Here is a 21343-nt window from a genome sequence, read left to right on the forward strand (position 1 = left end):
CCCGCGCAGGTGCAGTTCGCTGGGTGATGGCCGGGTCCAGGAACGTGCTCGCGCGGAGCTCGAGGAGCAGATCATTGCCGTCGTCATGCTGTCACGCCGCCGCCCGCCGCCGCCCGCCGCCAATCACCGCCAATCACCGCCTGCTCGTGACACGGCCTCCAACAGCCCTGCCCCGGCCCCCGTCCAACTGCCGCCCCAAACGCGTCCGGGATCGAGCGCCGCTGACTTCGACGTACTTGGGCGGCGGCCTGTAGACTTTGGCTGCGGCTTCGCGGCTGCCTGTTCGGGCCCAAGCGCAGCCACCATGGCAAACCCTACATGCACGACAGCACCATCAAGTAGGTAGCAGCTGCGAGAGGGCGTGCGGGGCGTGGCGAGGATGAAGTCGCCGAGCCGGGCACAGCAGCTGATATTGTTCACCCGGTGCCGACCAACCGGGAGCAGGAGCAGGACGTGGGACTGCGCGTGGCGCCATGCCAGACCCTGCAACTCGGGCGGCCAACATCTTCACCCGTGTTGTCTCGACGACTCCGTCGCTCCAAAATTAGCCGAACGCCCCCAACTGACGGGACCCACCATGATCGACTGTGATTTTCGGCGGGGGCGGATGCCGTGCCATCTGGACATGCACACGACGTCAGTCCCTGCAAGACCCCGAGAACGCAACCGACTTCGCGAATAGCTTGACCCAGACTCCCAGCTACCTTACATTTCCTTCCAAGCGTGCACCCTGGAGAAGAGCAGCTCTAGAAACATGCTCCTTTGTAAACGCCCAACACCGCCTAAACCACCGGCCCCTCAATCTCATGTACGCCCGAGCTGCCGTGGTACCTTGGTACCCGCTGAGAGATGCAAGTTTTCCGAGTTGCAGAACAAGCAACCCTCATCCGGTCAACTGTCCCGATGGCTGCTGCATCCTGTGCCCATTCCGTCATCCTTACAACACCTGCACACCATGTCGTTAGTGCTCGTCTGACATCTGAGTCTAAATCAATCCAATTTACCTCGGCAATCGACTGCTTCTCAATCGTGCTCTTTTGCTTCTCGTTACGAGAAACCCGGTAGTAGTAGTCGCTGAAATCCCCGCATTGCATGTACCGCAGGAACTCCTCGTCGTGCGTGATGACGATGAGTTGGAAGTTACTCTGCTGGCGGCGCACCCGGATGATCTCGGCAAGTGACTCAGCAAGCGCTCGGATGTTGTCTCGGTCAAGGTTCGTCGTGGGTTCATCTAGTGCGATGAGTCCGCAGTTGACGCCGAAGCACTCGGCCAAAGCCAGACGAACGATGATGCTAGCGAGTATCTTTTGACCCGCGCTGCAACGACCGCGCATGTCCAGTTCCGCATCCTGCTTGACCATAACCACCCGGTAGTTGTAGCTGCGCTTGTTGCTTGCCATCTCGTTCTCCGACCTGATCATGATCGTGTCCACGTCGGTACCTTGGTACGTCTTCTTCCACAGTTCCTCGATGATCCGGTTGATTTCTTCGAGCTTCAGACTGTGGTACTTGACGATCGCCTTATCAAGAGCACCCGCGTACTTGGTGAGATCCGCAACTGCCGCTTTAGTCGTCTCGACCTTGATGTGTGATTCTTTGTAGTTCTTCGCCGCGTCCTTGTAATCCGTCTCCCAATCTCCATACAACTCCTGGAGCTGGTCATCCTTGGTCTTCATCACGGCGATGACACTGGCCTGTTCGGCACTCAGCCTGTTCCGTTCTGATTGATGCTTTTTTCCTTCTTGTTCGTAGAAGTTCTTGTCATCCTCCGCATTGTGCGCCTCAAGCTCTTCGATTTTCTTGCGAATTTCCACAAGGTCCTTCATTCCTGACCTGTATCTTAGGTTGTCGTTAATCCTTCGTTTGGTCTCAGTGTGATTGTGAAGCTGCTTGTCAATCTCTTTGATCTCCCCTGTGACCTGATCCTGCTTCTCGACTGACTGCTGGCGTTCGACTTGTAAGAGGTCAAATTCGCGGCGAGCTTGCGTCAGCAATTCGGTGCCGCCACTTTCGATATAGACCGCGATTTCTTTGCTGGCCTGCTCCAAATCACGAAGGCTGTTGCTGATACTTTGGTGCGATAATTGAAGCTCTTCTTCCTTCTCCTCGCTTCGCTTTTTGATCGCCTCGCACTTGGCCTGGGCTTGCTCTACTTCGGCGTTCACGTTTTTGATTTCTGTATCGGTCTGGCGCATTGACTCCTGATGCTCCCCGTTCTGGGATTTCAGATCTTGGACTTGAGAGAGCAGGCCGTTTTTCTCTCTCAGAGCGTACTCTGCTCTTGCGATCTGGCCGCCAATATCCGTCGACTTAAGCTCAAGACCCGTGATTTGCTCACGCGATCGATCCTTCTCCTTTGTCAGCTGCATCAAAGCGGTCTTGATGTCCTTTGACTGGTCGTTGATCTGCTTGAGCTCATTCTGAATACTTTCGACGCCCCTAGAAGCACCTGCTTGCGCCTGCCCGGCCGACAGCGTCCTGATCTCTTCTTCGAACCCACGTATCATCTTGTAGTCTTGCACGATGGAGCTGACATCTTTGGAGAGGAAATCAATGTCCTTTTTCGCCTCCCGGCGCTCCTTAACGCGTTCGTCTTGTTCCTCAATGACTCTCAAGAGATCATCACGCCGCGATTCGCGCCCATGACACAAAGTCTCAAGCTCAGGAATCTCGGTCTCTTTCAGGCGTTTCCAGGTGTCATAATCGGGCTGAACCTCGCGCAGCTTGGCCAGTTCCAACCGGTGCTGCTCCAATAGGTCCTGGTAGTTCGTTTTGATGGCTTCCTGGATTTTGGCGTCCAACCGCCTCCGGAAGGTACTCTTTTCATCGGAAGTCTTTTCATCGGCCTTGCTGAAATCACGAAAGCAGAGCTGGCATATGTTATGCTCCTCCAGGGTCTTCATGCAGTTCTTGAAGTACTTTCCCATGTGGCCAAAGCTGGTTGCGTCACCTTGCGCCACGGCGAAACTCTTGGTAGCGGTTTCTAGCGCTTCTGGAAAGTCTTCCAGCGATTCGTCTTCAGAGAGCGCCGTGCTGACACGTTCTTCGCATTGTTCCAGCTCCGCATGTTTCTTGCTGAGCTCTCTCTTAGCGGTCGTCGCTTCGAAATTGACTTTTTCAAGCTCCCGAGTTGTGCCGTCTCGTTGAAGTTCCGCCTCACTAACTTCCTCGGATCTCTGGTGCAAGATCTTGCTGAAGTTTGATTCAAGTGTACTCGGTTCCCAAGTCGCTCCAATGATATCTGAAATCCTCTGACGATGAACGCCAGTGTTTGTTGTCAGACTTGTCTGCCTTTCCTTCAACTGCTTGCGTACGTAGTCCAGCTGCGCCGAATCTTGAGCTCTGCGTATAGCATCGACCATCTCGGTGTTGAGCCTTTCCTTCTTGTCGTCAATATCGCGCATTTGGTCGTTCGCCTCACGGAGCTTCTCGTCCCATTGGCCCGCATCGCCATACTCTTTAGCTTTGTTCAAGCGCCTGGAGAGGTCTTCTAATGACGATTCGAGTGTTGCCTTGCGACCTTCGTCAATGTCAATATCGTTGACCTTCTCTTGTAATTTAGATAGCCTCTGATCGTTGTTCGCCATCTGTTTCTTGAGGTTTTCCTTGTTTGTCTCTAGCGCGGCTTTCCGGTTGTTGGCTTGTTTGAGTTCCCCATTGGCGGCCTGGAGCTCCTCTTCTTTCTGTTTCCGGGCGCGTTCCAACGCTCTCTGCTGTTCTCTTGCTAGTCGGTCGATTCGCACTATGAAATCCTCCACTTGCTCATCATTGACGTCAAAATCAAATCCACGGATGCCGTAACGGTCGGCAGTTTTCTTAACGATACCTCCTCTGGACTGAATCTGGCGTTCGTACGCAGATTTGTTGGCTTCGTGCTTTCCGATCTCGGTCTGCTTGGTTCCAATGGAGCCATCAATGCGTACCAACGCTTTAACGATTTCTTTGAAGGATTGTTCTTTGTTCTCGCGGTCTTGCTCGTACAGCTGAACTCGTTCGTCGTACTGGCTAAGATGCTCTCGTAGCTCTTCATCTGTGTCAGTCATCTCCTGGATATGCAGTCGCAGCTCCTCGACATTCTTCTCGGTGGCAGCCGCCTCGATGTGCTTCCCCTCGAGCTTGGCCATGATGTTCTGAAATTGGGCAGCGCGGTTGTAAGCTTCTTCGGAACGGCGTTTAGACTCTTCGCCACGAGCTTCGAGATCATTAATCTCGTGCCGAAGCTGCTCGATGTCGTTGTAGAGTTCGGCCATTCGCTTCTCGGCGCGCTCGCCTTTATCTTTGTCTTCTTTAGCATGTTGCTCAACTATCTTGTGCTTCGCCAACTCGTCAGCTTGGCGCTTCTGCACAAGTTTGATGTTCTCAATGGCCTTGGTGTACTTCAGAGCCTCGAATATTTCGTCGAAGCGCTTCTTGAGCACGCTTGGTTCGCTCATGGGCCACATGCTATCTTCCTGGTGGCAGAAGATAACATACTCGAGGATTGCGGACGACACTCCGAGGTACTGGGGCACGATCTGGTTCAGCTCCGCAACCCGTGAGGAGACGGAAGTGCGCTCGCCATCCTTGACCATGAGCAGCTGGCCCTCAAGCGCCTTTACCGAGCGGCTAACTTGCTTCGCGGTTTTCTTCACCGTCATCTGCAAACTGCGGGTCGCAACCATCTTAACGCCGGATGTAGCCTTGAAGGACATCTTGACCTGGGCCAAAACCTCCTTCTCACCGCACAGCTGTGAACAGGGTCAGCGCCTGATATCCAAGAGGGAAGCTACACGGACGTTGGGGTCATGGATGAACGACTTGCCGCGATCGGAATTGGGCGGCAGCTCTCCGGTCGTGGCATACTTGAGACATTCGATGATGGTCTGCAACGTCAGCGCAGTTCTAGGCAGGTTCGGCGGGACTGGGACGGGAAGTATACCGTTTTGCCGGAACCGTTCATGCCGACAATGAGCGTGAGCGGGCTATAGAATTGGATCGTCTCGCTGACTCGGTTGTCGAACGAACGGACGCTGGTGGGCGGATTAGCATGACACCAGGACGAATGCGCATAGGCGGGGGCGGCGGTCTACCCCAGGATGGACAGCTTGTCGATGTACGCTGTAAAGAACAACGGTCAGTTCGGACGGCACATGGCAGACGCCAGGAGGGTGCACCACTCACACCTGGCAACAGTCAGCAGGGCCCCGAAACGCGCGCGCATACCTGTCAGCTGCGGCATTTTGCTGGCGGGAGCACTTACATGGCGACGGCCTCAGAGCACGCGGGCAGACCGAGCGCACGTCCAACGTCGAAGCAGTCGCAGATGGAGGCGTGCGGTGTAGAAGCAATGGGACGGCGCAGGCAGCGAGGTGCAGGAGACGGTGAGGTTGACGGCGCGGCAAGCACCTGGGCAGGCAGACGGCAGGCAGACGCGTTGCGGAGGCGCGCGCTCCCGTGACCGCAGAGGGTGGACGGGCCGGGGCTGCTGCACGGGCGGGTGGGCCGACGGTAGGCCGCTTCGGGCGGGCGTGAGGCGAGGAATCAACGATCGATCTCGAAGGACCTAGACGACGGCCTTCGTCAGTGGCTGCGCGCAGAGCCCAACTAGCCCGACCCTTCACCAAGCGCGGCGGACCTGCGCCCCAGTGCTTGGAGCGGCTCGCTCCAGCTACCGGTCGCATTCTCTCACCTCTGCCCTGCCCTGTTGCCCATGCCTACACCGTTGACCAACAGCCCTTCACTCGTACCACTGCGCCGCTGCCAGAGTGCATGTAGCCGCCCCCAGCCTCGCGCTTGAGCCCCCCACCATGTACCAAAATGGCGGTGTTACCGGTGATGTGAGCACCTCTACGCCCGCCCGCGAAGCGCTGCCACCGCGCGCAGTCCCGCACCCCAGTCGCACCTTCTCCGCTGACATGCTGCACCGAAGATGGCGGGCGGCCCGCCGGGAATGGTCCAGATGCCGCCCTTCGTCGACCAGAATGGCCTGCTCGACGGCATGGACGTGAACATGCTGTCCATGGACCTCGATCTGGGAGCCATGGGCCCCGACCGCGACGCCCCGACCCAGTCGTACAACACCCCGATCGCCGCGCAGCCGCCGCACTCGCAGTCCACCCCGGCCGACTCCCACGACGCCTTCGCCGTCCAGCCCACCGTTTCCACCAGCTACTCCATGTCCGGCATTGGCGCAGGCCCGTTGCCCACCGGCTTCGGCATGCCCAGCCAGAACCCGTCCGGCAGCACGCTGACCGAGTTCACCAAGCGCCGCAATTGGTCGCAGCGCGTCATCGAGGAGCTGCGCGACCTGCTGCACATCCTCACCCCCGACGGCCGCATCGTCTACGTCTCGCCCTCCTGCAAGGCCCTCACCGGCTGGGAGCCGCAGCAGCTCGTCGGCCGCATTGTGACGGACTTCATCCACGGCGATGACAGCGGCATCTTCATCCGCGAGTTCAACGAATCCATTGCCTCGCAGAACGCGCTGCGCTTCTTCTACCGCTTCCGCAAGGCCGATGGTTCCTACGTCATCTTCGAGTCGCATGGCCACGGCCACTTCGACCAGCAGGCCCCGAGGTTTGCAGGTTCGAGTTCCTTCGCCTTTTGCAGAGGTTTCTTCATGATGGCCCGGCCGTATCCGATCAAAAACACCTCCTTGTTGGACTCCTTCCTGGAACACAAGATCGAGAACGAGCGCCTCACGAAGCGGGTTGCGGAACTCAAGCGCGAAGAGCAGGAGGAGCAAGAGGCTCAGGACCGGCACTGGATAAAGAAGCAGGAAACGCCCGGTAGCGTCACGCCGTCTGCGACGGATGCGACCAAGACAGGAAATGAGACCCCCATGTCCAACAGCGGTGGTATGCCGCCGCCACCGCGACCCGGCGTTTCCAACGCAGCACTCACGCGCCAAAACCTGGATGAGGTCCTTGCAGCCTCGAAACCGGATAGCATCAACGACAAGATGGCACGCTACGAGGGCGCCACACACATTGATACGATTGAAATGCTTACTGGTTTGAGATACCGCGACGGAGAGAGGTCGCAGGGTATCAGCACAGGGGACACAAGTCCGGCTTTGATCAGAGGAGATGCGGGCATCGCGATCCTAGTCGACAAGGACAATAGAGGAAGTTCGGATAAGAAGAAGAAGTTGAAGGTTGCGGATGAGTACGTGTGCACAGACTGCGGCACGCTGGACTCGCCCGAGTGGAGGAAAGGCCCAAATGGACCCAAGACTTTGTGCAACGCCTGTGGACGTGAGTTTTATCTTTTTTTCTTTGGTGCGCAAGTATCGATGTTCTGCAGACTAATACATATAACAGTACGATGGGCGAAGAAAGAGAAAAAGAGGCAAAGCTTGACTACGAATGGAACCCAACACCCACCGTCATTACCAATGGGAAATAGCAGTGGTAGTGGCTAAGTCACGACGCATGAAGTTCTCAGATGTGGACAACTAGCACACAAAGACCCCAACATCAACTCGCCTCATCTCCAGAGATGGCATTAGGAGCCCACCATGAGGTCAAGTCCTACGCACCATGCGATGCCGGAATTCTGACTCCACAATGTGCCCGGGAGGAAGAGTCACCTAGCACAGCAAGAGGAGATAGAAATGTCCCGTCTGGGGATGTATTTGGTTAGGGCGTTGGTGGAAGGAGGAGGTCGGGGCCATACGAGCCCGTTTTCATGTTTGATGAGGTAATAACGCCCAGGAGAGCTACATTGAACATGACGCTTTCGTTTTTGATGTAAGCAACAATTGAGAAGATAAGACGTCCATAAAGCATGGGCACTGCATATTCTGCTAGTATTGTCTATCTAGTTTGTTTAAAATTTTAACTATAGATACCCTGGTGTGTGACAATGAAGCCACTCTTTAGAAATCCTTTCCATACATGCTTGCCGATGAATCTATTTCTATCGATTTCGCCTGTTTCCACAGTAGCTCAGCATCGACATTGTGATCATTCCGACCAGCCAGTAGAACCCCGATCTCTTAAGATGCAACGGTAATTGGGCCTGGCCCCCCAACGACCGGCGGGGTGCTTTCTCTTGCGGATGTCATGCCATCGCGATATGGATTGAAATGAGGGGATGTCCCGATCTCACGACCTGTCGAAGCCGATCCGAGTTCAGCTAGAAACGAAATCCTTCTTTTTCTCCATGGTGCTTTCAATGAAATTTCTCAGAGCCGACCACCTGTTGGCCGTAGGCGCAGCCAGCGGGGCGTTGCCCATTTCCGTATCATCTAGCGATTTGCCTTGTGGGGCCTGCGAAGCGCCTGTAGACATGAGCGCCAAGTTCTTCTCAAAGCGATCCTGTTCCATGCGCTCAAGCTTCTGCTTCCTCTTCAACGCTCCGGGCCTGCTCTTCAGGCTCTTGTGCTTGATCTTCGCCTGTCCAACCTCGACAGCGCCATCCTCGCCGTCTGCATCTGCGCCGTCATCGTCCTCTGCGTCCGGTAGCGCATCGGCGAGCGACTCAAGCGTTGTGACCAGTTGCTTGTTCGGACGGCGCTTCTTCTTCGGGGCGGCGGACTTTTGCACCTTCGACATGAGGAGGGAGTGCTTCATCTCACGTTTGTCTTTCTTGGTAACGCGGAACGAGGAAAATGGTGTGTCGACGGCGGCGCCACTCGCCACGGCGACGTCGGAAGCGGGCACATTAGAGGGAGTGGTGGATTTGGATGCTTTAGCGCGCAAGGAGGCACGCTTGCCTTTGGTGGGTGCCTATGAGCGCGGTGAGTATGTGCTTGAGTCGCAAGGGCTGCAGATCACATACCATGGTGTTGCGAGGGACGGCGTGGGATGGGATGGTGGTGCGTGGAGGAAGTTTTCTAAAAGTCTGGGGAAGCAACCGTCTGGCGCTCGGCGTCAACGTCACAAAGCGCGCTGGTGCCTGCGCCCCTGCATCCACCATAGGTACAACTCAATTTCTACTGGAAATGATCCGCCAAACCACCAGAAAGTGCCAAGCACATGAGCAGTTTGCTAGATAGCTGAATGCAAGCACTATGGCTCACGGGTCAATGATTTCACGCTATTTTGCGCTGCATCTCATGGGGGAGTCGCACATCTCCAAGTCGCATTCTGCAGCAGATGGCCTCCATATAGATGTCAAAATAACGCCTCAGACAGCGCAGGATACTCCAGCCCATTGAAATAGAGCTTGATCTCTGCGCTATCTAGGTCTAGGTAGTGATGATTTGCGGTGCCGCTCATGACGGGACCGGGTATCCGCCGCGACGCTTGGATCAAGTTTGAATCGGCTATTAACCCACGCTTAATAACATAAACAAACAACCTACCTACCTACTTCTCAAGCACCACGCCTCTCAAACTCTAGCACGTGATCTCTCTCAGACACGGCTCAGGCGACGACATAAAACTCACGCTCTCACCTGAGCCCCGAACAAGCCACACTTACACATACGACCTCACCTTGAGCTGTCCAGCTTGCGCAACACGTCCTCACTCGCTCACTTTGACTCGTCGCCATCAGAGCGTTCGCGCGACGCGTCTGCACGCACCAGACGTGTCCGCCTATCGATAGCAGTCATGGCTCCACCTGACTGGTTACTGGAGAAAAGACCGACACCTGAGGAACGAAAACAGCGTGCTAGAGAGAGAATGGCCGCGATCTTGGAAAAACAGGCCGAAGAAGCAAAGGCTTCGACTCGACACGTTGCTCCCGCCGTGCAGTCACCCTCTACACCTGTGCTCGGTGTGAGCCTACAACGCCTTCAGCAGAACGAGCAAAGGTCCCCTGATCCCGCTAATGATGCGCGCCGTGGAAGCGCATCAAGGTCGACAGATAGCAGTGACACTAGCGACGCCCATGAACCCCCAAAGCAAGTGCAGCCCATATGGTACACTTCAATGCGCCAGCAAAAGTGGCAACAAACCGGGAGCAGCCGCAACAATGTCGGTACCAATCGAAACGTTGATGCCAAGCTTGAGCAGGTCAAACATCTCATCAAGAAATGCAAAGAAGAAGAGCATGGGGCCGAAGCACATCGTTTATTCGACCAGATTCGGGACGAACTCCATGACCTGGTATTTCTTCAAGTTTCAGACGTTGCGCTTAGACGTAAACGGATGCTTCATGACGACTCTGGCCTCCCGCAACTCTTCGACATGGCCTTCCCTTGGGATATCCGAGCCGATGCGTTGGAGCTCTATAACAGATGGGCTCTCCGTGTTTTCTCCATCGACCTGCTTCGAGGAATCATCAAGCGGCAGGCTACAGCAGGTAACCGATCTACCGATCGGATAGACCCCGCATATCCTGGCAAAGAGAGGGCCGACTACTACGGTGAGGGAAGTCTTGTGAACGGACAGTGGTGGCCTACGCAGCTATGCACTGTCCGAGACGGTGCTCACGGATCCACTCAAGGCGGCATCTACGCTACTAAAGGAAAGCCAGCATATTCGATTGTCCTGTCGGGAAGTCACTACCAGGACCGAGATGAAGGCGAACAGATTTGGTATTCCGGCACTGATGGAAAGGACGGCAAAGCGTCTGACAACACGCAAAGCTTGATGCTAAACATCACCAGTGGTAGAGAGGTTAGAGTCATCAGGTCTCACAATCTCTCTGCCCGGGCAGCAACGTACCGGCCTCCACGCGGATTTCGTTACGATGGCTGCTACGAAGTCCTCAGTTACCAAGTTGTCGACGGTGCCAAGATGGCGTGCTTATTTCATCTAAGAAGAAAAACTAATCAAGATCCGATCAGGTTCCACGGAAAGGAAATGCGTCCGACGGATGCAGAGGTCCGAGAATATGACAAGTTCAGGGCTGAAATTGAGGCCTCGGAGCGGATCTGAATTGCGACCATCGGGCACTTTCCTTTCTTGTTTCCTTTTTCTCCCTTTTTCTCCTGCTCGAAGTTGCACGCGTTGAGATTGGCCGCGATGAGGTTACGAGCGCGAAGACTCACAGGTTGCAAGGTCGCGCGGCTGCATGCAGATGAATGAACGGGGATCATTCATGGGGGTGCAGAAGTGAGCTCAATCTTAGATAGCACGAGACAGCAAGAACAATCGGGCTCCATTGTTATCCGGCTTTGTGATGATACCCTTGCGTTCGACGTACGTCGCCCTTGCAGGCAGATCGCCAAGGCTGCCCCTCAATGCGCGCGCCCTACCCGCTGTGTTACCGGCCTGGCACACGCGAAGCAGCGCGAGCAATGCACGGAAGCGCAGCAAGTGGAAGACGAAGGCCAAGAGTGTGTGCACGCTACGTCCGAGGGCGCAGCTGGGCGACGAGGGTGCGCGGGTGGCAGCTGAGTTTGGAAAGGGTTGGTCGGCGGCAAAACCGCGGGCAATTGCATGCGGCGCTCTGCCTGGCTTGCACTTCGTTGGCCTACTGCCGCCCATCACCAAACCATCTACCTCGCATACAAAGACACGGCCACCACAACGCCCGTCCCTGCACCTCTGCACGGCGCCCGACGAGCACTATTGTTGATAGCAAGACAAGTAGCGGCTAGAAGAAAGCAGAGCGCACAGCGGCGGCCCCAGTGCCGACGTCGGTCGGGCCTTCCAATCCACCACCTCGCGCGACACCACCAGCGCTTCCGTGACACGGCCGCCCAGCCTCACCCGCCTCCGCTCCCCAGCTCTCCATTTCCGCACTCGGCCTGCAGGCCGCCCCGCCGCCATCATGTCCAACTCGATCACGGTCAGTAGCGACAGGCTCCACGGCTCCGCGGCCCAGCGGCCCAGCTCCCCGTCGTCACTCCGTCCGGGCGGTTGCGCTGACGCAGTATGAGCAGGGCACCACCTTTGCGCAGATCATCGATCGCGTCGTGCAGGCATCGCAGAATGACTTCGAGGAGAGCGGTGTCGACCAGCAGACGCTGCAGGAGATGAAAGAGGTTCGTGGATCTGCGCCCGTTGTCATGTTTCGCCACCTTGCACCCAACCCGCCCGGCTCTGCAGCGGGCCCGCGACCGCGACCGCGGTGCGAGCCGCAGCCCGCATTCTTCTTTGCATGTCTTTTCTTTTTCCCTTGGTGTCAGCGCAGGCGGCAGGCCAGTGATCGGGCCAGGCTGCCGACGGGCGAGGATGGCAGTAAAAGCGGGGTTGGCTGGGCTCGAAGGAGCCGGCGGGCTCTGAGGCGATCGGGGGAGGGCAGTGCCTGCTCCTTTGTATCTGCCTTCGCCTATTTTATACCCCAACCAAATTTTCCCGCCCCACGTTTCAGGCGCCTTGCTCATTTCGGCTAGCACGCGCACGTGATGCGCCTTCTCTTCGCATCACCACCCTCGCTACTGAGCCCTGGAGACCGCTGACCGCCTCGCAGATATGGCAGAAGAAACTCTCGGCTCTCCATGTGGCCCAGATGCCGTGGGACCCGCCGCCGCCGCAGCCGCAGATCAGCAACCCGCCGACTGTCCCGTCGAATGATGCTGCAAAGCCGACGATGCAGCAGCAGATGCCGCCTGCCGCCTCGCAACCGCCCAATCAGCAATACGGATCCCAGGTTCGCGTCAAGCAGGAGCCGGGCAACGGCTATGAGAACAGCATGCCCGGCTACAACATGAATGGCTACAGCCTTCCCAACGGCAATGTCGCCCAACAGCGTGCTGCCGCCCTGCTACAACAGAACTTTGGCGCTCAAGCTCAGGCTTCAATTGCCTCGGCGTATCCCCCGCAGAACAATGTTGGCCTCCCTGGCCACCACCAGCAGCAGCCGCCGCCGCCGCAGCAGCAGCAGCAGCAGCAGCGTCCCATGAATCTTCAGATGCCTCCGAACCGCCAGCAACAAGCTCAACAGCACCCACCGCCGCAACAGCAGGGCCATCCCCCCAACCAACCCCAGCAACAGCAGCCGAACTCTGTGTATGCTGCTCAAACCGACGGGGCTGGAGATGCCGAGGACCAATGGAGATCGCTGGTGAATGCGAGACGTGCAGAGGCTGACGAGGCCAGGCTCCATGCGGATGGCATCCTCCGTGCTCAATTCGAGCAGAAGATGGATGTCCTGGAGAGCGGCTTGCTGCAGCCGATTGAAGAGCTTCCGGCTCTCAATGGAAAGAAGCGTCGAGCGCTCGCTACTTCAGGGCCGTCTGGCACCTCCAGCATCCCCCAACTAGATGGAGAGCTCGGTGTCGAGGACGAGAAAGAGGAGAATGACGATGAGGCAATCAACTCGGATCTCGATGATTCCGACGAGGAACAGATTCAAGAGGGTGACGATGACGGTCCTCAGGGCGATACCATGATCTGCACGTACGACAAGGTCCAACGCGTCAAGAACAAGTGGAAGTGCACTCTCAAGGACGGTGTGCTTTCCACAGGCGGCAAGGAGTAGGTCGTATCAACCTTCTATTCTTTGCAAACGCTAACATTTTTTTCAGCTACCTCTTCCATAAAGCCCAAGGCGAATTCGAGTGGTGATTTTCACGCCGCCTGCAGTCGCCATCCTTGCTTGTATCAGCAATATGATATTTCAGGCTCACGGGAATCCTACCTTCTCTCTACTAACACATCCCTGTACTATAACAGCATGGCCGACCTCAATCTCCTTGCCAAGGGCGCTATCCACGATAATGCTCTAATCTTCGCTTACAACACTTCAATCACACGGCCATGACCTCGAACCTTAGCGAAGGTGGGAAACAGGTTGTCGTTATTGGAGTCAAGACAGAGCTATTAAGCTTGAAATCGGCTTCAGAAAAGCGGGACTTCTTCCATTATTGTCTTCACGTTTCCTGGCCTTAACCAGCACTAGATTGGATACAAGCATGGGCTCGGCGTCGAACTTCCTCTTCGACTGCCGGTGCCTACTAGAGGTGATCCGCTTCAAAACTGTTTCTCGCTCCCGCGTTCCAATTTTGGGGCGGAGCATCTTACTTCTCGCCTTCTCTCACTCTCTCACTTAAACTTGCAGTCTCGAAACGGGCGTAGTGCGCGAGGGTATCTTTGGCTAGCTGCGCGATGATCCAATCCATGAACGAGGGCACAATTCTATGCAGCCAGGTTCAAGCGGCTTATTAACGGCTATAGAGGGAGGGTGCCATTCCAGCGAGTGAATCCTTGCTTTTCTGCTTCTATCTCCCACTCTCCATTTCCACTTCTCTTCCCTGTATGCACCTCAGTTGCTCATCAACTTTGGGTGGAGTAGTGCTTGCTTTTTATCTGGTTATCTGCTCAAGGTCTCGCTCTCCTTTTCCGATTTTTCATTTATTTAAAGACAATACCACCTACCCCAGTAGAGTAGCGGTAGGCAAGGCTCCTATGAATTGATGAAAATCCTGCTCGGCCTTGTTGGGATGTGCGATGGTGACTTGAGAGGTAACAGTCGGATAAATAAAAAGTATCTGCATGATGAGTTTCAATATCACCCTACAGCATCGGCAATCCGTTTGCAAAAGCAAACCCCGACGTGGATTGCTGTTGAGCAGCTCCTCAGCCGGTCATACCACGTTGACACGACTTCTTTGCCCAGTAATCTACCACGGATATCAGCGAGCCGCTCGCCGAATTTGGGACGCTAAAAGTGCGCGCAGATTAGCAATAGAAGCCCTCTGTTTCCATTGACCTTCGGCCCTTACAGCAATGATCGCCCGGTGCGATCAAGCATGGCAAACACAACACTGTCAGTGCGGCTCGGGCCCGGCGTATCCGCTCAATCGCTGCTCTACTCCTTCCTTCAAAGCAACTTTCCCAGCATTTCCATAAGCGGGCGTGTTCGACAAGGCTCAAGGACGATGACGACGACGACGATGATGATGCCGGTGGCGGTGGTGATGCAAGCTTGCTAGACAGCCTACTACACGGTTATCTGCAGTCCGTTCTTCCTGCCCCATCATTGTTCCTAATTGTTGGAATTCGGTGGCTGAGCCGACGGATTTGATGAACCTGGCTGGCTGACCCTTTGATCTTTGCGAGGAAGCGAAAAGTAGCCTGTTTCGTTGTTTGAGATGGCTTCTGTTTTGTAGGTCATAATAGACTGGTAATTTCAGCACTTCACCTTGCAGTGACAGAATGAACAGAGCTGACTAGGAGATTATAAAGTATGACAGTCTGCGTGTGCAGCTGAGCGGAAGTGCGATTATTGAAGTTTCGCAGTGGCTTGTCAATTTACTTCGAGATCGAACCGGCCCTCAAGATCACTGTTTCTTTTTCGCACTGAGCATGTGCATCGTTTGACAAGAAGTAGTGATTTTGTAGATTCTAGTATTCTCCAAGCTGTTTTAATAATGTTCACCGACAGGCTATGATGTTGTACATCCAGATAAAGGTCTACTACATTTACACCAGTGACGGCACGTTCGAAAGTGCACGCCCAATTTTCATTGACGCCTTCATGCATTAATTGAGAGGATTGAATTCGTGGCAAGATGCTTTCTCTGCTGTTTGAATGGACGGATTCGCCCCCGAAAGCCCTTAGGCATTTCGAAATTCCCCAGAACTCCATGTGCCCTGTACTCATTCATGCCTTTCGATCGTGGCCCAACCCAAACGCCGGGTATTTTAAAATGATACAACCAACACCCTTTTCACTCCACCAGCATCCTACTCTCACTTGACGTGCGCATAATCTCCCTCAAGGTGACTCCATTCGGGAATCTCCCTGATCCTGCTCCACATGTACTTCTCAAGCTTGTTCGCCGCCTTGGCATATGGGGTGCTCTCGTTGTTATAGCGACGGCAGTTGTTGAATATGAGCATGGCGTCCTTGATGAAGTCTTCGGGGGTGGGGTACATGTCCTTTTCGTGCTTCGACTCCATGGTCTCGAGATCCATTGGCTCCTTGATGACGTCGTAATAGTCGGCAACCTCGTCTTTGTTGACAGGTTGCAGAAACGGCCAGGCGTTTGTGTTATTCTGCATATCGTTGAGCAAGTGCAACAGCTGGTTATAGTTGGGACCGTGACGCGGGGCGCGAGAGAGCTCGTCCATATCCATTGACCAGCCGGAGGCTTTGATTGCCGGTATCGTGAGAGGATCGATCTTCGTGATAGCGCCCTTTTGCCATTCCGCCGGTGGAGGGTGGACATCGTAACTGCGGCTAACTGCCTTGATCTTGGCATGTACAGCCTCTTTCTGCTTGAGCAACATGCGTCCGACCTCTAAGTAGCGTATCTTCGGGACCATGCTGCACTGCATGATGGTGCCTCCCTCATAATCCTTGATATAGCCCATCCACTGCGGCTTTGGTAGCACGATTTCCTTGGTGAAGCCCTGTTTCTTGAAATAGCCAATGGCGTAATTGTCGGCGTAAGTGAGGAAGTGCATGATCCGTTCCTGAGTCGAGACCTTGACGTAATCTTTCAAGTGCGACATGAGATGGGCACCGTAGCCCTTGACTTGCTGGTCTGACGAGATGGCACAGAAGACGATTTCGGCGAAGCTTCGATTGACGAAAGGGCGATAGGTGATTCCACTGGCCGACGTTATTCCAAGCTCACAGGACCCGGCTTCAGGCCGTGCAGCAGCAGGGATGCTTACCCTACAACCTCCAGTGGCTTCTTCACAATGGCCATTGACAAATGCGTCCTGTCGTACACCAGTCGAGCAATGTAGTCTTTGGGCATCTTGGGAAGTTGCTTTTGAAAGATGCACTTGAGGCCGGTCAGGATGATGGTGCTCTCGCGTTCGTTGTCATTGTTGACGACTCGGAACTCGATTTCCCCATTGCGCTCTTCGATAACAGCGGGCTAGCATCGAATCAGCACAAAAAAGCCCAACGTGTCTGTGATCTCCGGGCCCGACCTTTTCGGGGAATGGGACGGGCTTCCCGGGCGGACGTGGATCCTTGGGATCGGCGGGGATCTCGGGCTGGGGCGAATTAGACTGCTTGATGCGCTTGGGGCTCGTGGAGCCCAGATCTCCATCGGCCTTGCGCTTCGCTGGCTCGGAGTCAGTAGGCTGTTCGGCGATGAGAGCTTGGCATGATCGGCAGATGTGTTGTTGTCGGTCTTGCTCAGAGAGGTCGCGGGCGGCAGGATAGCAGCATGCAACATGCTGGTGGTAGAGACACTTGGTGCACTGGACCAAGCCAGTCCTGGTCCGCGACTGGCACGGGCAGCGAACGGTGGTGGTGAGAGCGAGGGATATGGAGAGGCCGTCGTGCGGGTTGGAGGCGAAGAGTTCGGCGAGCTCCTTGGTGAGCCCGCTGCGACGCGCGGAGTTGGGGGGAGACATGCGGGGCATAGAGATGTTGGGGAGCAAAAGGGGCAGACTCACCCTCGTCCTTTACGGCGGTGGCCATGGCTGCGACGGAGCGAAAGTCGGTGGCAGCAAGAGCGACGGAAGCGGCGGTGGAAAGCAGGCGCGGAGAGATGCGCGTCGAAGTTGCGGGGGCCGCAGCTCGTCTGTGCGCCGCCAAGCCCGGCGTTCAGGCGATAAGGCTGAGCCAAGCGGGAGCCGCACGCCCGCACGCCCGCACGCCCGCCACCCAAGTCGTCGCTCTGACGCCAAACCACCGCCTACCGCCTTCCGTCGCCCGCCCGCCCGCCATCCGCATGCCCTTTGGCGCTTCTCTCGCCGCCTGCTTGTTGTCTGACCGCCCGTGTCAGGCTCCCGCCACGTTGCGCGGTGGATCCCGCCGCCGCCCGCCAGCCCCACTCCCCCTGCAGCCTCGCCGAGCCTTTCACATGGCGTGACGATGCTTCTCTTTTTGAGGCTTCAAGTCCACCAGTCTCGCCATCCCGGCGTCATATCTGCCACTTGCACCATGTCTCACAAGCAGTAACCTTCTCAGGCCCGTCTCACTGGAGAGACTTAATGGAAGTCCAGGTCGGGATGCTGTGGTCCACCTTGACTCTCCACAGCCGGCCACATGCTTCAGCTGCCCATGGAGAGAGAGAGAGAGAGAGAAAGAGAGAGAGCACTGTCTCTTACGGGAGCACGGAAGGTGAAGGTCTCCTACTGCCCACTGTGGACTGACGGTCACCATCTGCGGCACAGCACTCATCACGGGAATTGGGCCGATGGAATTGCCAAAAAAAAAAAAACGGTTGCATGTTGAGAGCCGTAGCATATCTCAAGGTATCTAAAGCATGTCCCAAACGCCCTTACTCTATGCAAAAAGGTTACAGTACAGCATCTCCTTCTTCATCGCTCATCTCTATTCCTTTTCCAATCATCTTCCATTTAAATGAGGCGGGCGGCACCGTTGAACATCTTCTCGGCGAACCAAGAGCGCTTGGAGACAGTGCCACTGGGGGCAGCGCCGCTGGGCACGGCGCCGCTGGGCATGGCGCCGCTGGGGGCAGCACCATCGCCGCCGCCGCCGCCGACAGTGTTGCCGGTGCTGTGGCCACCGGAGGCGTCGAGGTAAGCCGCAGCAGTGGCGTTGGAGTCACGGTCGGCGGTGACGTCGATGCCGATGGAGATCCAGGCAAGGAGACCGTCGGTGATGTCCTCGCTGTTGAGGTAGATGAAGTCCGGGAAGGGGTCGTAGCTGTTGTCCGCCTGGTAGGGAGCCCACATGTCATCGTCGTTGGTGGTGGCCTCGACAGTGTTCTCGCTGTAGGGAGTGGTGGCCTCGACGGCGCTGCGGAGGGTCTCGTCGAAGAAGAGCTGGCCGATGTGGGCGACGGTGCCACCGATCATGGTGCCGTTGGCGGCGGCCGAGGCGTTGACGTGAGCGACAACGTGCTCGTGGGTGGCACGGCCCGAGTAGTGGCCGGGGAAGATGGTGTCGAACTGAGTGACGCCCTCGTCGTCGGTGTCCTGGACACCGCGGAGGAAGGTGCTGTTCAAGCCACCCTGGCCGTTGGACACGTCGATTCCGGAGTACACGCCGGTGGCGTTGGCCTGTTCTAATCAGCATCTGCTCCTGCTTATCCTCGACTCGGCACAACTTACGGCCCAAATATCGATGAACAGGTTCGGCACGGGCTCGCACGTGTTGACATCAACGAACTGGAGGTCCAAGTGGAGAGGAACACCGGCCTGTCCCTCGGTAACGTCGCGGCGGATGAGCTCGCCGGTGACATACTTTGATTGGGGGTTAGCCGGTTGTTTGTGCGATTGGGAAGGCTGGGAACATACGTAAGGACCGATGGTGTTCTCAGGGGTCATGATGCAACTGGTGTTGCCGGTGAAGTAAGAGTCGGCAACAAAGGAGACGCCGTTGACGCCAGTCATGTTGTGGTTGACCGTCTCGAACTCCTGTAGGGCAGTAAGGTCACGGCGGTGCTTGACGGCCTTGGTGATGCCACGCTCCTTGCGGAGGCGCTCGGCGGTGGCGGCGCGGCGGGCAACAGCGCGCTCGTGGAGAGCCCTCGTCTTCAGCGAACCAGCGCACTTGGAGAGGGAGCGGGCCTGCTTGGAAGCAAGCACATCGCGAGCAAAGACCTCGCGCTTGACCTGGGCGTGGTCGTGGTGCTCGCCGGGGTGGGCGACAACGAGGGTGGCAGCCGCAACGGCGGCAACGGCAGCAAGACGGACCATTTTGGCTGGACTGGAAAGATGAACGAGGGAAGGATGATTGGAAGGATGCAGCCAGCGAGTGTTGTCGAGAAGAAGCAGTGATAGCCGGCACAGCTTATATAGCGGCGCGCTGTGAGCTGGCAAGGTCAAATGGCTTGTTCATCATTGGCCCACTGCCAGGTGCTGCAGCTTGTCCCTGGGGCAGAGGCGGAGTGATTACGCAGGCGGCTCGGCATGGGCAGGACACGGACAGCGCCTTCGCCGGTTGGAGTAGGCAGGCCATAGGGGAAAGGACCAAACGCACGACGCTGGGATGGATTGTTTCCCAAGGCAGGCTAGCCGGGCTTGGCTGGCCGGGGTGCAGAGCCGCACAGCACCAAGTCGAAACGGCGGCCACGCGGCCTCGCGGCGTCACGGCCTGGCGGCAGGCTTTGCAGGCTTTGCAGGCTTTGGCCCAGGAACGCGCTGCGAATGTTCAACGCCATTCCCGATTCCCGCAGCTGCGTTCCAGAGTCCAGCACAACGCGCGGCCGCCACCCACGCCGCCGCTCTCAACACTCGCAGGGCCGCTTGTTTGCAAACGGCTCGCGCAAGGGCGGCCGCGACAAAAGGGTCGTGCCCGCTGGTCAGCCGCTACACCGCCCTTCTGATTGGCCGCACGCCCTACCGAATAGCTCTGTGCCTCCGAGCTTGCGTACGCTGTTTGAGCCCACTCTTCTAGAACTGCCCACCCGTAGGGCTGCCCACCCGGCAACGAAGACCCAAACACCGAGCTCCGGCCCAGCACTCATTGCATCGATTCCCATTGGTCCGCTCTCTCACTTCCGATGCTATATTGCACCCGTCTGCCTCGCCTTTTGTCACATCACGTATTATTACGCGCCATGGCCCAATCTCCTCGGTAGCGGCAGTCGCGATAGATCTTGGCCCGGTGCCTCAACACTGACTTGGGCGGAGCACGGCATCTCACAGCAGATCCCCCGGTGAAATTTGCCCACGGCCGAGGCTATTGGAAACTCCAGCTTCTCCTTTGAGCCTCACCGTCGTCCTTCATTGCGCAGCAGCCCGGATCTTCGGGGCCGCCGCAACTGCCGGGGGTCCCGCTGCAGTGTTATCAGGCCCGACGAGACTGGCTACCATTGCCGACTCCTGATCACCCGTATCCATGCGCTCGACCACGAGACGTTGACTCAGGTTGAAGCCTTCCCTTGCGAGACACCTTCATCACGGCGCTGCCGCCATATCGTCCACAGTTGGAGCATCCATCCAGACGCGAACGAACCAATGTGCAACCGCACGTTTCGACTCTCCACTCTTCTTATATGTCACAGTGCCTCTACTCACGGATGACCGCCACCAAGCATCCGTGATGCCTCTGACCATGTTTTTCGGTGAGAAATTCATCGTACGCTTCCGCTCCTTTTTTTTCCTTTTTTTTTCCCCGGACACTGCGCCGGAGTACCACGCACGCTGGCCCCAGTGCATGTGTCATGATTTGACTGAACCGATAGTCGGCATACAACGGACGAAGATCCGATTGCTTGTAGACTCCGTTTAAACCAGGCGCGAAATCCGATCCTGTCACGCTCCTCGCATGCATCGGCCAGATTTGACATTCCATCTCGCTCGCATTCACTACATGCCCGATACGCGGGGACGTGATAATGACAATGAGGAATTTATCATAGTAGATCCCCAGCCGGTGGGCAAGAAGTCGTCTTCTCGTACAGTGACACTGGTATGAAACCAGCCGATACAAGTCCACATGGCAGAAACAATGGTCGGTTATATTGTGTCAATAATACTCAACTGCCGCCGGCGAGAAAATGGCGTACCATGATGTACTGGCCCAAACTTGTCCAAAGACGTACTGCGCACCTTCAGAAGAAAGAAATCCAAAAAAAAAATCTGGCGGACAATAACATGCAGGAAGCAAAACAATAATGCATACATATCCGACTTCCCCC

General features: G+C 56.3%; 7 protein-coding genes across 7 annotated transcripts; 3 read left to right on the top strand and 4 right to left on the bottom strand.

The window, feature by feature from the left end:
• Window positions 1–937: 937 nt before the first annotated feature.
• On the bottom strand, window positions 938–5218 carry BKCO1_2300024 (dna repair protein rad50; the record flags this gene model as incomplete). The annotated part of the gene is made up of 6 exons (XM_020272971.1): window positions 938–946; window positions 1005–4727; window positions 4776–4862; window positions 4919–5009; window positions 5070–5097; window positions 5203–5218. 6 exons carry the CDS (start codon window positions 5216–5218, stop codon window positions 938–940), a joined length of 3954 nt encoding a protein of 1317 aa, XP_020130690.1.
• Window positions 5219–5908: 690 nt separating this feature from the next.
• On the top strand, window positions 5909–7402 carry BKCO1_2300025 (white collar-2; the record flags this gene model as incomplete). The annotated part of the gene is made up of 2 exons (XM_020272972.1): window positions 5909–7235; window positions 7302–7402. The coding sequence occupies 2 exons, from the start codon at window positions 5909–5911 to the stop codon at window positions 7400–7402; spliced, it is 1428 nt and encodes a 475-aa protein (XP_020130691.1).
• Window positions 7403–8114: 712 nt separating this feature from the next.
• BKCO1_2300026 (fringe-like protein) lies at window positions 8115–8901 on the bottom strand (the record flags this gene model as incomplete). The annotated part of the gene is made up of 2 exons (XM_020272973.1): window positions 8115–8711; window positions 8764–8901. 2 exons carry the CDS (start codon window positions 8899–8901, stop codon window positions 8115–8117), a joined length of 735 nt encoding a protein of 244 aa, XP_020130688.1.
• A 638-nt stretch (window positions 8902–9539) lies between these two features.
• Window positions 9540–10811, top strand: BKCO1_2300027 (sra-ydg domain-containing protein; the record flags this gene model as incomplete). The annotated part of the gene is made up of 1 exon (XM_020272974.1): window positions 9540–10811. One exon carries the CDS (start codon window positions 9540–9542, stop codon window positions 10809–10811), a length of 1272 nt encoding a protein of 423 aa, XP_020130689.1.
• An 838-nt stretch (window positions 10812–11649) lies between these two features.
• Window positions 11650–13388, top strand: BKCO1_2300028 (transcription factor tfiia complex subunit; the record flags this gene model as incomplete). The annotated part of the gene is made up of 4 exons (XM_020272975.1): window positions 11650–11667; window positions 11762–11863; window positions 12292–13298; window positions 13349–13388. 4 exons carry the CDS (start codon window positions 11650–11652, stop codon window positions 13386–13388), a joined length of 1167 nt encoding a protein of 388 aa, XP_020130682.1.
• A 2127-nt stretch (window positions 13389–15515) lies between these two features.
• BKCO1_2300029 (histone acetyltransferase gcn5) lies at window positions 15516–17141 on the bottom strand (the record flags this gene model as incomplete). The annotated part of the gene is made up of 3 exons (XM_020272976.1): window positions 15516–16380; window positions 16446–16654; window positions 16710–17141. The coding sequence occupies 3 exons, from the start codon at window positions 17139–17141 to the stop codon at window positions 15516–15518; spliced, it is 1506 nt and encodes a 501-aa protein (XP_020130683.1).
• A 951-nt stretch (window positions 17142–18092) lies between these two features.
• Window positions 18093–19397, bottom strand: BKCO1_2300030 (aromatic compound dioxygenase; the record flags this gene model as incomplete). Its single annotated transcript, XM_020272978.1, has 3 exons — window positions 18093–18758; window positions 18810–18941; window positions 18996–19397. 3 exons carry the CDS (start codon window positions 19395–19397, stop codon window positions 18093–18095), a joined length of 1200 nt encoding a protein of 399 aa, XP_020130623.1.
• Window positions 19398–21343: the final 1946 nt, after the last annotated feature.

This window comes from Diplodia corticola (genome assembly GCF_001883845.1).
Source record: "Diplodia corticola strain CBS 112549 chromosome Unknown scaffold23, whole genome shotgun sequence".
Classification (NCBI taxonomy): Eukaryota; Fungi; Ascomycota; class Dothideomycetes; order Botryosphaeriales; family Botryosphaeriaceae; genus Diplodia; species Diplodia corticola.